The sequence below is a fragment of the Sitophilus oryzae genome, unplaced genomic scaffold, assembly GCF_002938485.1.
Source record: "Sitophilus oryzae breed Bouriz unplaced genomic scaffold, Soryzae_2.0 scaffold_845_pilon_pilon, whole genome shotgun sequence".
Taxonomy (NCBI): domain Eukaryota; kingdom Metazoa; phylum Arthropoda; class Insecta; order Coleoptera; family Curculionidae; genus Sitophilus; species Sitophilus oryzae.
In genome coordinates, this window is record NW_022147467.1 from 1,309,327 (window position 1) to 1,323,750 (window position 14,424).

The window sequence follows — 14,424 nt, forward strand, 5'->3', positions numbered from 1 at the left end:
GATCTTTTATCGTATCCGCTCTATTTTTTTACGGTCTCTCTTGGTTATTCCCAGGATATTTCGTTTCATTGAGCGTTGTGCATCCTGCAGTTTCCTTTTAATGTCCGTTTTAAGTGTCCAGGTTTCGCATGAGGTCATGACTGGTAGCTGGTAGGCACATTGGTCGAATGTTTTCTTCTTTAGATAGAGTGGCATTCTAGATTTGAATATGATTGACTTTCTTCCATAAGTTCTCCACGCTAATTTAATTCTTCTGTTAATTTCTGGTAGTAGATCACTGTATATATTTTTATTTAATTTAATTTTTTTTATTCATCAAGTAATTTTTACTTTTACTTAATTATTTTCTTTATTTTCGTTATTGGTATCTGCTATGTCCATTTATTTAACTATAAAATTACAGTTTCTTTTTACCATGCAGGTGCCGTTGTAGCTCTGTCAACATCAAAATAAATATGCTATTTCTTCTAATAATACCTGCGCGTAATGCCGTATACGTTCAGAATTTTTAAACAGGAGAATCCTTTTAGCATAAAAATGTTCGCGTCCGTCGTGTATGTGGAATATTTTGACGAAGAAATAATAAACCGTGCGATATTCCAACTCATATTCGATCCTTTATATTCATATCGAATCAAGAATCCGTATTATTTTTTCTATTTAGTTCCATACTTTTCTATTTTCCTCGGTATAAAAAATAACTTATCTAACATTTTTTTATATTGTTATTTTGTATAGTTTTTTTGAAACTTTTCATAATCTCTTCTAATACCAGGGCAGGCTGAAAAGTTTCTGACCTCACCATCTATATAATAACATTCAAGCAACAAAATATTCGCAATTTATTTGCGCATTTCTGGAAAGAGCACACTACGAACTGTTGTTTGGCGTTTGCTTTGGAGTTGTGTGAAAATACAAAAGAAGAAAATTTTGATTCGCCAAGACAATAATAGTGATAGTTCAGAGTTACAGTTTAAACTGCTAGACCACACTTTGTTTTTGGTAGATTACGCTCCCAGCTACTTTTTTATTCTTCAGGCTGAGAGTTGCTTTCGGAGACTAAAGATTTGTGTGAAATGAAGAGGTTGTAAGAGCTTTTTTAACAACTATTTTGCTGACAAAGACGCTAACTACCATTTTAACGAGTTCGTGGGGTGAGAGCACCATTAGGAGAAGTATGTGGGCTTTGGAAGGAGATTATGTACAAAAATAAAAATTAATTTTAAAAAAGATATTGGTATTATTACCCTCGTAATAATTATCATTGAGACCCTCTTTAAATTTGTAATAATAACATACTTATAAAATATAAAAAATATTAATTTATTACACTTCCAGTCTCACGTTTTTTTGGACTCGTTTTTGGGATATTTTTCTCATTGTGCTCCAGTGTATTCGCAAGCCTTAAACACTCATGAAGTGTATCGAATACAAAAAGTGCAGAATACATGTTTGAGATATATTTTTAATCTAAGAAAATTTGACCATGTTTCGCATAAACTTCGAGAATTGGAGTGGCTCAGTATGAAGAATAGGCATCGTTTGGGCACACTGAGTCTGTATCATTTTATTATTACTACCCAAGAACCAACTTACCTGTTTGAAAAGATTCAACTTAGAGAGAATGCGCATGGTGTTAATATTAGAGCAAAGGACACTCTTACAATAATTCCCTACCATAAGACCTCTCTTTTTGAAGGTTCATTCAGTTATTGTATTGCGAAATTATATAATGAATTACCTTCAAACCTAAAAACTCTAAATATTCATACATTTAAGATGCATACCCGTCGATGGCTTTATGAAAATCAGTAGGTCTTTTTTTTTCTCTCTTTATCTAACTGAAACTTTTTTTTTCTTTGAAATTGAGTTTTTTTTCACTGTTTTTTTTATTGATTTGTTTTGCTTATTATTATTATTTTTTTTTTATTGTTCTTTTTTCATATGACATATTTTAATCTTTTTCACCTTTTACTATTTTTTTTTGTACTTCATTCGGATGCATTCGGAGTTAAATGGAAGAGCAGAAGCATTATGCTTCTGAATTTCGCTCCACTCCAAAATTGGGTTTTGATTATTTATATGTATATATATATTCTGATGGTGTAATTATTTAATTTCTATGATTTCTTACTATTTTAATGTATTAATAATTAACTGTATTTTATTTTACTTTTTTTTTGGAAATAAAGACATTATTATTATATTTTTGCAATAACATCAGTCTTCTCCATTTGTTTCTATTTTCAGATAACTATTTTCAAATTAGTAAACTTGTATCGACCACACGAGACGGTTGTTTTTTTTGGGCTTTTGTTGGGTCTCGAATGTTAAGTTTTCATGGAAAGCTTTTTAGATTTTTTTTACATTTTTTTACTTGATGGCATGAGATGGCATTCCAGTTGATTTTTTAAAGTTTTTTTTTTCTAATTGCTGATATCTTTCATTAAATAGCTTCTAGTAATGCTAATGAAGTGTTTACCTAGTTGTTAGTTGATTGTTTTCGTTATTTATTTGAAAATTACTACTTCAAAATGAAATGGTCAAACAAGACATATCAGTATATCATAAATAACAAATAAAATTATATAAGGATTCTTGCCACTTAACTGCTTATATAGAAATTTAATTCTACGCTGTGTTTGTCATAATGCGGATCAACCTGCTCTCACTACCGGTTTCGGAGCCCTACTCCATCATCAGGTGATCTTGGGAGATCCACAAAATGACAACCACAGCGCAGAGATAGTTAATTCCGACTTGTCGGAAAGTATCGGTTAGATATTAAGTCCCGAACGGGAGATAGCGGCCTGCGTGCAATGGTAGTACTTTCGTACCACCGAGGCGCAACTATCGATAGTAAAAGGATGGTAAAAGGCTTTTTTTCAGGCAAGCCAAATTATAAAACAGAAAACAAATTTCTTGCAGTAGAGGTATATAATAAAATTATATAAGGATTCTTACTATCGATAGTTGCGCCTCGGTGGTACGAAAGTACTACCATTGCACGCAGGCTGCTATCTCCCGTTCGGGACTTAATATCTAACCGATACTTTCCGACAAGTCTGAATTAACTATCTCTGCGCTGTGGTTGTCATTTTGTGGATCTCCCAAGCTCACCTGATAATGGAGTAGGGCTCCGAAACCGGTAGTGAGAGCAGGTTGATCCGCATTATGACAAACACAGCGTAGAATTAAATTTCTATATTAGCAGTTAAGTGGCAAGAATCCTTATATAATTTTATTATATACCTCTACTGCAAGAAATTTGTTTTTTATTTTATAAATAACAAATTTATTGGTGAGTATATCAATAGCTTTTTTCGTTTTCCTGTTATTACCGATTCTGAATCGTCCTAGAATTGTGATGCGTATGCGCAGAAGGAAATGTGAAGACATTATTTCATTTGCGCATGCGCTGGAGAGTTCTAGGACGATTCAGAATCGATAATAACAGGAAAACGAACGGACCCAATAACTGTGACATATGACAGCGTGTGTTATTTTTGATTATATGCATTCAAAACTGACTATAAACCATATAATTTGTTTTTTTTATGAATGTTCTAGATCAAAAAAAGTTACCACCTATTTAGACAAGATAAAATGTCAACTATACCGGGTGAGTCTCAAAAGTGGCTCACCCCTATAACTTTAATTTTTTCAGATTAAAAAAAAAACGAGATTTGGTATATTAGTATATGACATAAATTAGGATTGATTGACGTATTCAATTGTTTTTGGTCACTTCCTGTTTCACCGGAAATAACTACAACTTTTCATTTTTAAATGGCACCCTCGGTATATTTCTACTTTATTCTATAGAAAATGACACTCCGAATAGGATGACATATCATATGTCAACTTTTAAAAAATAAATTTTCCTTTGAAAATTAACCGTATTTTAAATTTCAATCCATGGCTGTGTTAAAAACACTAATTCGTAATCAAGGAGCCTTGGAAAATTAGTTTTGATCATCTCATGTTTTTCGTGCCTTTCCCTGGCCGGTTAAAAAATGTTCAAATCGTATTTTATCATATCTCAATTTTTTCAAATGGCACAAGGGTGGCTCATTAACATATTTGAAAAAAAAACATTTTTTTTACGAATAATTTGGTACAACACACTTGGTATTTCGAGTCAAATTGTCGTTATGAACTGCATGTTACAATTTCAAATAAACCATATGCCAAAGTGTCAAAAGTTGATATGTCATATTGTCGGTGAAATGTGATAAACTGCTAACTCCATTATTCCTAATTTTAGAGGAGAGAAAAGAAACGCCACAAGAAAATAATGTACACATGTAGCAAGTATATTAATGCGTTAATATGATAAAGAGATAAAAATAATATTTGTTGGGGAACAATAAAAATCAATATTTTGTTAAAAATTTTACGTAAAAATGATTTATTAAATGTATTCTTAAAATCAAAAATGGAGTTAGCAGCTTATCACGTTTCACTGACGATATTTTCAGAGTGTCATGATCTATCGAAATAAGTAAAAATATACCAAGGGTGAGCCACTGTTGAGACGCACCCGGTATATGTATTAATTTGAAATTAAAATATCATTTCTTGTGATACTCTCAGAAAACTCGTTAATACAAATTTCGCGAAGGTGGTACAGAATACAAAATAATTCGGTGGCTCCTAAAGTATTAGTTACTTCCCTACTAACGTAACAATAATTGGATTACGAAATTGGGCATTGCATTATTATATGGTAATCGTATGCTTACGGAACCCCCCTTCATAAATCTTAATGCCATCTATCTCAATACGTAAACATACGCGCCACGCTACCACAACGGAACGATTAATTCTTAATTCAATACAGATCTGAAGGGACCTACAGCGCAGCGTCGCGGTTAAGGCAGGGCTTTATCGGTGCTGATATTCCGTGGGTAGTAAGAATTTTGGTTAATAAATGTATTATTCATGCGCGCTATATATAGTCAAAAGAGATGTTTTAGATAGCTGAAGGGGGGTATATCCTAGAAGACTTGACAAAGTATTAAATTACTGCTCGGAAAGTGTCTATTCTACAGGGTGGTTAATCGGAGTTGGAAACAGGAAATACCATGCAAATTTAGAACTGTCAAAATATTGGCTTTCCTATTGATTTTATAGCTAAGTTGTAAATAGTCTTTTTAAAGGTCTGGGTATGGAGGGATGAAAACAAATGCCAAATTTGAACAATTTTGGTAATTACATAAGTTAAGACGTTTTTAACTAATCCAAGAAAAACTAGGCCCGAATTCTGTAACGTTACCTTAAAGGTTGATTAATTAACTTTAATCTTAATTTTTTTAAACCAGTACCTTTTGACAATATTTTTTCTGCAGTACTAAAATCCATTTTTCACCTATCGTGTGATATCGATATTTTACAGCTACTCCAGTTTTTAGTATATGTGTAGTACGATCCTTGTACCATATACGAGATGCACTTATCTACGACGAGATGGTATACAAACTTTAGTGATAGTAACTTTAACATTAACTATAAACTGTGCTTCTGGGTCTACAGTTAATTTTCCCTCGATTTTTCCTCCACCTGACTTCAAAAGACACAAAACATACGTAATAACACGAATCTAAATGCATCATCTTCCAAAAGCTGATATTTGACATAAGTTGACACAAAATTATAACCTATAATTTGGCAAGACTTTGACAAGCCTCAAAAATCTAAAGGCGAGTTCATACGTATCGGCGTCCGTTTGTCGTTCATCGTTCCGTCAAACCAATAAAATTGAAATATGATCTGTCATTTTTTAAATAAACCAATAAAACTGGTTAAAAACAAGAGACGACGCATTACGGATTTATATTTAAATCCATCCATAGTTAACTTAAAAAATATTAGAAACTCTTTTTTTAGTAAAATAAATTAGATTGGTATGGGATATCATCTGCTTTTCTTCTGTCATCGTCTGTCGAAATCTTGCATGAGAAAAAAAACAGAGTATAGTCAAATGTGGGTAAAACGATGAAAAATGTCAATGTTACGTGAATTTCATAACCTGTTGTTGACTTATGAGGAAAATGTTGAAAACGCTTCCCAACATTTTCTATGTTTTGAACAATATTAGTAGCTGCCAAGTCATACATTATCAATTACGTATTGAGGAATTTACAGAACAAGTAGTTTTCTGTAGAGAGCAAGAGAACGCACACAATCATACTTTTTTCTATTTTTACTGACAGTTCGACAAGCAAAACGATCCTTTAAAGTAGCCGTTTTTGAATCGCTTAGCGTATAGTACTATTCTTTTAAAATTTCCTCAATATGGCCGACCTAGTTACGAAAATTGGTAATTTTTTTTTTTAATGAAAAATAAGTTGGCGTTAGCGAATTCAGAACGTTAAAGTTAGGTTATTAGGTGGTTGTCATAAATAAAAACATAGATTATTGTAATTATTTAATAAGAATAAAGGTATTTTACCGCAGATCCGAAGAGATTTTACTTAAAGGTATTTTATAAACTTTCTCAGTGAGAATATTAACTCCCCTGTTTCTTATATTTCAGTTAAATGGACGTAAGAACTATAGGAAGTAAATTTTTGTTTTCATGTTTTGACGATATCTGAGAGTTCCTAGAATTATCAAGATTATTGAATAATTATAGTTGTTTAATAAGTGAAATTAATAGAAGACTTGGAAATAGGATGATGCGTTTCATGTTATAGTTTATAGATCACCCCATTTCTCTTAATTTGTTTTTATTTCAGTACAGTTAATCACAAATTGAATTGATGTGTGCAAAAACAGCTATATATTTTCAAACATCTTATTTAAATAGTTCTTTTATATACTGTTAAACTGTATCAACTACAGAGTATTTAGCAAAAAATTATAAGGTAATAAATTTTGTAGATATAATTTATGAAAATTTATAATATATAAAGATTAGAACACAATCCTCTGAAGGAAAAAGAAATACTCAAAAACTCATTAAATATACTTTATTACAAATAACAACATACAAAAACATCCATGCAAACTGTAATAATCAGAACATTATCCACATTATACCTTTATTAAATTCGTGTCCACACTCCTATCAGGAAAGCCAGAAATGTTTGTTTAAATATTAACTTATTTTAAATTGCCAGAAACACACCAGAATATATCACAACCAAAACTATACGTTAATCAGTACTAAATTTTATACCTAGTAAGTGATGCGTTAACTAACAAGTATAGGATAAAAAACAATAATTATTAATATAGAGTGTACTATACAATGTCCTGCTTATTTATGAAATGACTTTCCCTTCAAATGTGAGGAATACCAGTAAAATAAAACATAATTTTTGGTTTGGTTTGGTGTTTGATACTCTAACTACATCTATTACAAACCTTAAGTGCTTTTAGCGAGTAACTGTATTTTTTATTATTCTTTGTGTATCCTGTAAAGTAAAAAATATATATTTCAAGAAATATAAAAACAATGCAATAGATATCAAACAGATTCATAAAAACTACTTACAATTATTGTACATAATTATATATTGCAAGTGTTATTTGATGTTTGGTCCCATTACCAACATTACCTTATTTAGGTCTTCTCTACTAACTCAACTTTTAAATCTGTTTTAAACCTTCTTTATATTTTAAAATTGATTTACAACAATCTGTAATGCCCGCGCTGTTTCCTGAAATATAAGTTTTAATCTATTTATTATCATATAGTACATATTACAAACCTGAAAATTACTGATACGATGAAACTTCTCAAAATAATTAGAGACCTTTTTACAGACATCTGGACTAATTTATTTTCACGAATTTGTGAACGAGTCAATGTTTTCTAATACGTTTTTAAGCGTTTTACACATTTTGAATATCTTCCAGCCTATTCGTCAATTCTTGATCGGTGAAAAGATTATTTATAACTATATAATTAGTACTGCAGGTTGTAGGTTAAATAAAAGAACAAAATCAAGTAGAATTTGTGAATAAAAACTCAAAAATTAATGAAAATATTTAGAAAAAGGAACTGTAAACGTCAATGTCAGCCAAGTGTTAGAGTTCAATTGGATTTACCAAAGATTATCAATTTGAACGATTTGAAGTACAGTCGATTCCAGTTTAGAGATTTTCGTTTTTTAAGCCTCCCATACTGAAGTCCGCCATATTGGGAAGTTTTAAATGAATGCAAGTATAATCAGTAAAGACGCTAAGCTCGTCAGATGAGAATACCCATACCCAATTAGCGTCATATACGCTGAGTGTCTAAAAGCTTTATATTTAAAAAATTAGAATGTATTTTAATTAGAGATTATAACTATTTAATTAATTATAGAGAAATTATACTACATACTTTCGTATTAGAAATAGTTCCGTGTGATCGCAAAAACTGCGTCAAAGACGGTTGGGGAATTACAATCGATAATAATTTTGGCGAGGTCAATCTGTAGACGTCATTTACTAAAAATTGACATAAAACTCGTCAAAAATTGAATACTAATAGAAATATTAGAAAAGAACGATTCCAGACACACAAATCTATTTCCAAAATATTTCTTTTTTTTCTCGAATTTAAAAACTATTACTACACTATTTAAAAATAATTTTTACTCGATAGAAAAATAATTACAACCTTCTTGATGAACAATGACGTCTAGGGCTTGACTATAGAATATAGCTTGTTTTAGAATATAGCGTTTTTTAGAATTAGTACGTTTGTTTTGGGATTTAATTTATTTTTGTCTTTTTGTTTCTTTGTAGATCCACTATATCTAATTAAAAAACTTCTAGTTAAAAATGGTGAGTACCAGCGTGTGTTGTTTTATACATGTTTTCACTACTCATGTGCTTTACTTTTTTTTTGTTTGGCTTTTGTTCCTAATCCTTCACATTAATGTCTTCAATCATCGTGTACTCAAGATAATAGAACAAACATTATCGAAAAAAAATTAAGATGCAAAAATTTTAAATAATTTATTTGCATATTTATCTAATTATCTTGAACACACTGTATATTCCTGTACTTTTTGTAAGATAGGTACAGTTAGATTTATGATTGGTTTAAATATTAGATCTTATTAAAAACTACTTCACTCTTTTTTCAAGCATTGATAGAACATTTTACATTTAAATTGAAGTACTTTAATTATCTATTATACTTAATTGTGATAATATTCATCAATAACAATTAATATACAGGATGTCAAAAAATAGTGTCTATAACTTTGGTGGGTGATTCTACAGATAAAAATAAAACAAAATAGCCCAGAGCCTATAGAGGGCGAGGTTCAACAAATTAGAGACAAGCTGAAATTTGGCATGAAGCTTCATTTTGTAGATCTTTAAACATCCTGAAGCCCCAGCGATGAACCGTTGAGCCCGTCACCCCAAAACCACCCCTACAAGGGGTAAGAATGGCCCTTTTTTTACTTTTTCTTCAATAACTGTAAAACTACGAATTTAGGAAAAAAAAGTCAGGAGTAAAAAATTGAAGAGAAGGAAATTTCCTACCACATAGGTAAAGAACCAACATTTTTAGAATTTCAGTGGCGCAGGTGCGTATTCTTTAATTTAGGAGGATTGTTTTAATAACCCACCATTCTGTGTTTAACTTCAAATGAAAGCATTTTTGAGATAGATCTCGAGACCGAAAAATTTATTAGGATACAAGTTCCTATAAAAACGATCTTTTTAATAAAGGTAAGTTACCAGTGGCGGAGATATTTTTTTTAAATGTGCGTTTTTTACATTTTAAAAACATAAGAAAAATTGCTGTTTTACAAATAATTTCAAATGAAATAGATATATTGAAGAATTTACACGTTTAATAACAAAATAAGAAAAACCTTAGCTCAAAAATAGGATAACTTATCTTAAGGATAGTCCTCATTCATTTCCACATTTGTTGGGTTCGTACATGTAATGCCATTGCATTGACCACATGCCATAGTGCAGGTGAGTCCCATTCGCCTTCATGTACATGCTTTTTTACAGCTTTCCGAAGAGCAATTGCAAACATTTTTCTCTAAAACCCATGTAGGAGCAATGGGCTGGTATGAATGTATTGGATTCATCTCTCGATTTTTCATTTTCTAACCCCAATCTTGCGGTGGTAAATTGTTATTTAACCAAGCCTGTACCTGTAGGTTAAAAATGAGAATTTAGTTTAACATTTGAATGCAACATAAATTTAACTTACCTAATGAAAAACTCTAAGTCCATGATATTTCGCACTATTGGAGGTAGGTGGTAATAATGCCAAGTTGAAGTTGGTATTAAGACTTCGTTTAGCTACGTACTGTTGATAAAGCATGTATCTGGCACTATCCAAATATATTTTGTTGTCGAGTTTTTAACATATGCTGCTATAAAAAACTGAGATGTAACTTCTTCTAACTTCTCCTTTGTAGCTTGGGGATTATAAAATTCTTTTAATAGCTCACATAACTTTTTCTTCTGGATGGTGTTCACTAAATTAATCTTCCCTTTATTGAACACAGCAGACGTTGTGTCACAACGAGCTATAGCGTGGACACTAAGAATCACATTCTTCAGATTCCCCAATTTTTGTTGTAAGGCCGATATGTCGATTATTTTATTTGGTTTTGACACCTTTCCCGGACGAATCATAAACAGTCTCTTTTGGCAATAATGAATCAGTAACACTCTAATGTCCGTATCTTCGCTAACTACTGCTACGGTCCCTTCTGGTAAATTGTCACTTATTGCCACCGCTGTAGTTCAATAAGAGTATCGGCATCATCATCAGCGAATTTAACATTGATTCCATTTTCCAACATTACTTTTCCGAGCGCACGAATAAAGTTGCTTTTGTTGGTGTTGTTTGACAAAAAATCTGCCTTTGGTACCTTCACTGCAGATAAATTCGAGAAACATACAATTGGTACCATTTTTTTACCTGCAGATCTGCGATTCTGCTCCACAATTTTGGCCTGTATCTCTTCGTAGCCATCAAAAACAACAGTGATATTTTTACCATAGTGATATGTTATATAATTATAGTATTGAGAAAACAGATCTGAAAATATCGCAAAAATAGGCTACAGGCTTGGTTAAATAACATTTTACCACCGCAAGATTCGGGTTGGAATCTGAAAAATCGAGAGATGAATCAAATACGTTCAAACCAGCCCATTGCTCCTACATGGGTTTTAGAGAAAAAAAAATGCAATTGCTCTTCGGGAGGCTGTAAAAAAGCATGTACATGCAAGCGAATGGGACTCACCTGCACTATGGCATGTGGTCAATGCAATGGCATTACATGTATGAACCCAACAAATGTGGAAATGAATGAGGATTATCCTTAAGATAAGTTATCTTATTTTTGAGCTAAGGTTTTTCTTTTTTGTTATTAAACGTGTACATTCTTCAATATACCTATTTCATTTGAAATTATTTGTAAAACTACAATTTTTCTTATTCAATGTTTTTAAAATGTAAAAAACGCACATTTAAAAATATTATCTCCGCCACTGGTAACTTATCTTTATTAAAAAGATCGTTTTTATAGGAACTTGTATCCTAATAAATTTTTTGGTCTTGAGATTTATCTCAAAAATGCTTTCATTTGAAGTTAAACACAAAATGGTGGGTTATTAAAACAATCCTCCTAAATTAAAGAATTCGCACCTGCGCCACTGAAATTCTAAAAATTTTGGTTCTTTGCCTATGTGGTAGGAAATTTTCTTCTCCTCAATTTTTTACTCTTGACTTTTTTCTTAAAATTCGTAGTTTTAGAGTTATTGAAGAAAAAGTAAAAAAGGGCAATTTTTACCCCTTGTAGGGGTGGTTTTGGGGTGACGGGCTCGACGGTTCATCGCTGGGGTTTCAGGATGTTTAAAGATCTACAAAATGAAGCTCCATGCAAAATTGCAGCTTGTCTCTAGTTTGTTGAAGGTCACCCATGTAAAACGGTGTATCCGCACTGAGCTAAAAAGTTCCTATGAACATATGCCCTAAAATGCTTCCTGAAGAAGTTTAAAGATTACGATGCATCGATTTTAGTATTAGTGAAGTGATAAAATGTAAAGAAATTTTAAATAAATTAATCTCCTGATTTCGCTAATGCTAAAATCGATGTATTGGAACCTTTAAATAGCTTTCTAACTTAAATTTTTATTTATTGAAATTACTGTATCTATAAGGTTGAAAGGAGTACCACCAGTAGTAATCTCTACCCTAATGGAAAGTACCCTTTCAGAGCTGTTACGGAAGTTTACACTATCGCCATTCGCTTTGGCATTAAAATGTGTGTAAAAGTACCAAATTTCAAGAAAAACGGTTTACCAATGTTCTTAAAAATATACAAAATATATTTTTATTTAACCTTTCGAGGTCTGTAATTTCTTCGAGGAGCATTTTAGGGCATATTTATATTCATAGGGACTTTTTGTTTTATTTTTATCTGTAGAAGTTAGATATCACCGAAGTTAGATACGCTATTTTTTGACACCCTGTATAATTGTAAATTAACAAAATTATTAATTCCTAATATTTACAGGAAGAAAATGCATACGTATTCTCAAATATCCTCGAATAAAAAATTAAGGATGTAAGGGGGTATCCATAAATTACGTGAGGGAATCAAGAGAGAATGGGGGTCACACCCAATCTTACTAAATCTCACGTGGAGAGAGAGGGGATTTGGGTAAATATATCGTAATTTTTTTCGTGCAAAAAATGGGGTAAAAATGTGAGAGAATCAGATCAATTTAAAGTAAAACATGTTTCTAGACTAAATTATGTTGAAATCTGACACAATTCTTCTGTACATTAAAATACATGAATAGATATAAAGTTATCTATTATTGATATATCGAAAATGTGGTCCCCGATTCCTTATTCGTTGAAAAAATATGATGCGCAGTTTAGATTTCACAAGACAAGCTACTGAACTGCTGTCACAGATTAACTTACAGATGTGGCAGTTATTTCATGTTGCTGAAAAACACCGCCATGATCTCGGACCTTTAATAGGGCTATGGCGTTGTCAGACTTCGTTTTTTTTTCTCGAATGCATTGTTGCCTTTTGTAAAAAATGTATTTTCAATTGAAATAATACTTAATCTATGGCACAGCTTTCTTGTAGCGATTCATCATACGCATGACCTTTGTATTCGGTCCCTTTAAATAGGATATTTAAAGCGACCGAACGCATTCTTGTTTTATTTTGTTTTTCCGTCTTACTGATAAATCTGTGTTAATATGTGCTACTGTGCGCAAGTAACAACGGTTTAGAGAAACTAAATCATAGCAAAGATGCAGGAGCAGATAATTTTACTGAAAATCGCATGGATTTGTTGGATTGAGACCGTGTACTAGTCTCCATGAACTGAATTAGAATAAATGTTCCCTCTATTAATTTTTTGTAATGGAACATAGTGAGTTGAACACCATTTAAGTATTATTTAATGTTATTACTGTGATTTTAGGTTACGATCCAAACAATCTCAAATACTAGTCTTTATTATAATAAATATATTCCACCAATGTGTACTACCAGTCATGACCTATGCTTGCGAAACCTGGACACTTAAAACGGACATTATAAGGAAACTGCAGGTCGCACAACGCTCAATGGAACGAAATATGCTGGGAATAACCAAGAAAGACCGTAAAAGAATAGAGTGGATACGACAATAGATAATAGATGTCATCAACAGAATCATACTCAAGTGGCAATGGGCAGAACCTCTAGCAAGAAGGACGGACAACAGATGGACCACAAAAGTTACAGCATGGTACCCTAGAGGAATTAAAAGACCTAGAAGACCAAACTTGAGATGGGACCATGATATTAGGAAATTAGGAGGGAAAACTTGAGCCCGCATTGGGCCCAATTACAAAGAGAGTATCTAAATATGTGAAGGAGGCTACATCATAATTGGAAATGGTCGAATAACCTGAAAATGATGATGATGATTATAATAAATCCATTGCATTTATATTCAAAATACAAATTTTAAAATATATCACGTGGGATTAGGGGAGTCGAGACAAATCTTACGACATCTCACATTTTGGGGGGGGGGGACAAACACTCTCATAAAGTAAGTTCCTCACGTAACTTATGGAAGCCCCCTAATAGACAGGTTTATTTGTCGTCGAACACCTTTTTTTTCTTAAAATACCATTCCTGTTTTTCTCACACAGGTTCAAGAGACTAAACATAGCAACGATTAACACCTTTTTAATACACCTTCGGTTTCGACTTGCACTATAGAATTTTTATTTTCACTTCACCTTGAGACACACCTCTTATATTTACAGTTTTGTTTAGCATATTCCAAGTGTGGGCTCCACGCAAATAAGCATGATTGTTTATTCTTTCTTTTTGATTCTTTCACACGCCACAAGTTAAACATATTAAATTTAAAACACGCTTATTTAATACGAAAAAAGGGATACAAAAGAATATAAAAT

General features: G+C 31.9%; 1 protein-coding gene across 8 annotated transcripts in view; it reads left to right on the top strand.

Annotated features, from left to right (window-relative positions):
• Window positions 1-14,424, top strand: part of LOC115889739 (tyrosine-protein kinase Abl) — a 198,277-nt gene that overhangs the window by 80,964 nt on the left and 102,889 nt on the right. For 7 of the 8 annotated variants that reach the window (XM_030909803.1, XM_030909806.1, XM_030909808.1 and 4 more), the window contains exon 2: window positions 8,743-8,781. The exons of the other annotated variant lie outside the window; for it this stretch is intronic. In XM_030909803.1, the coding sequence (XP_030765663.1) occupies window positions 8,743-8,781 (39 nt within the window). The remainder of the gene's footprint in view (window positions 1-8,742; window positions 8,782-14,424) is intronic. 8 annotated transcript variants of the gene reach the window in all.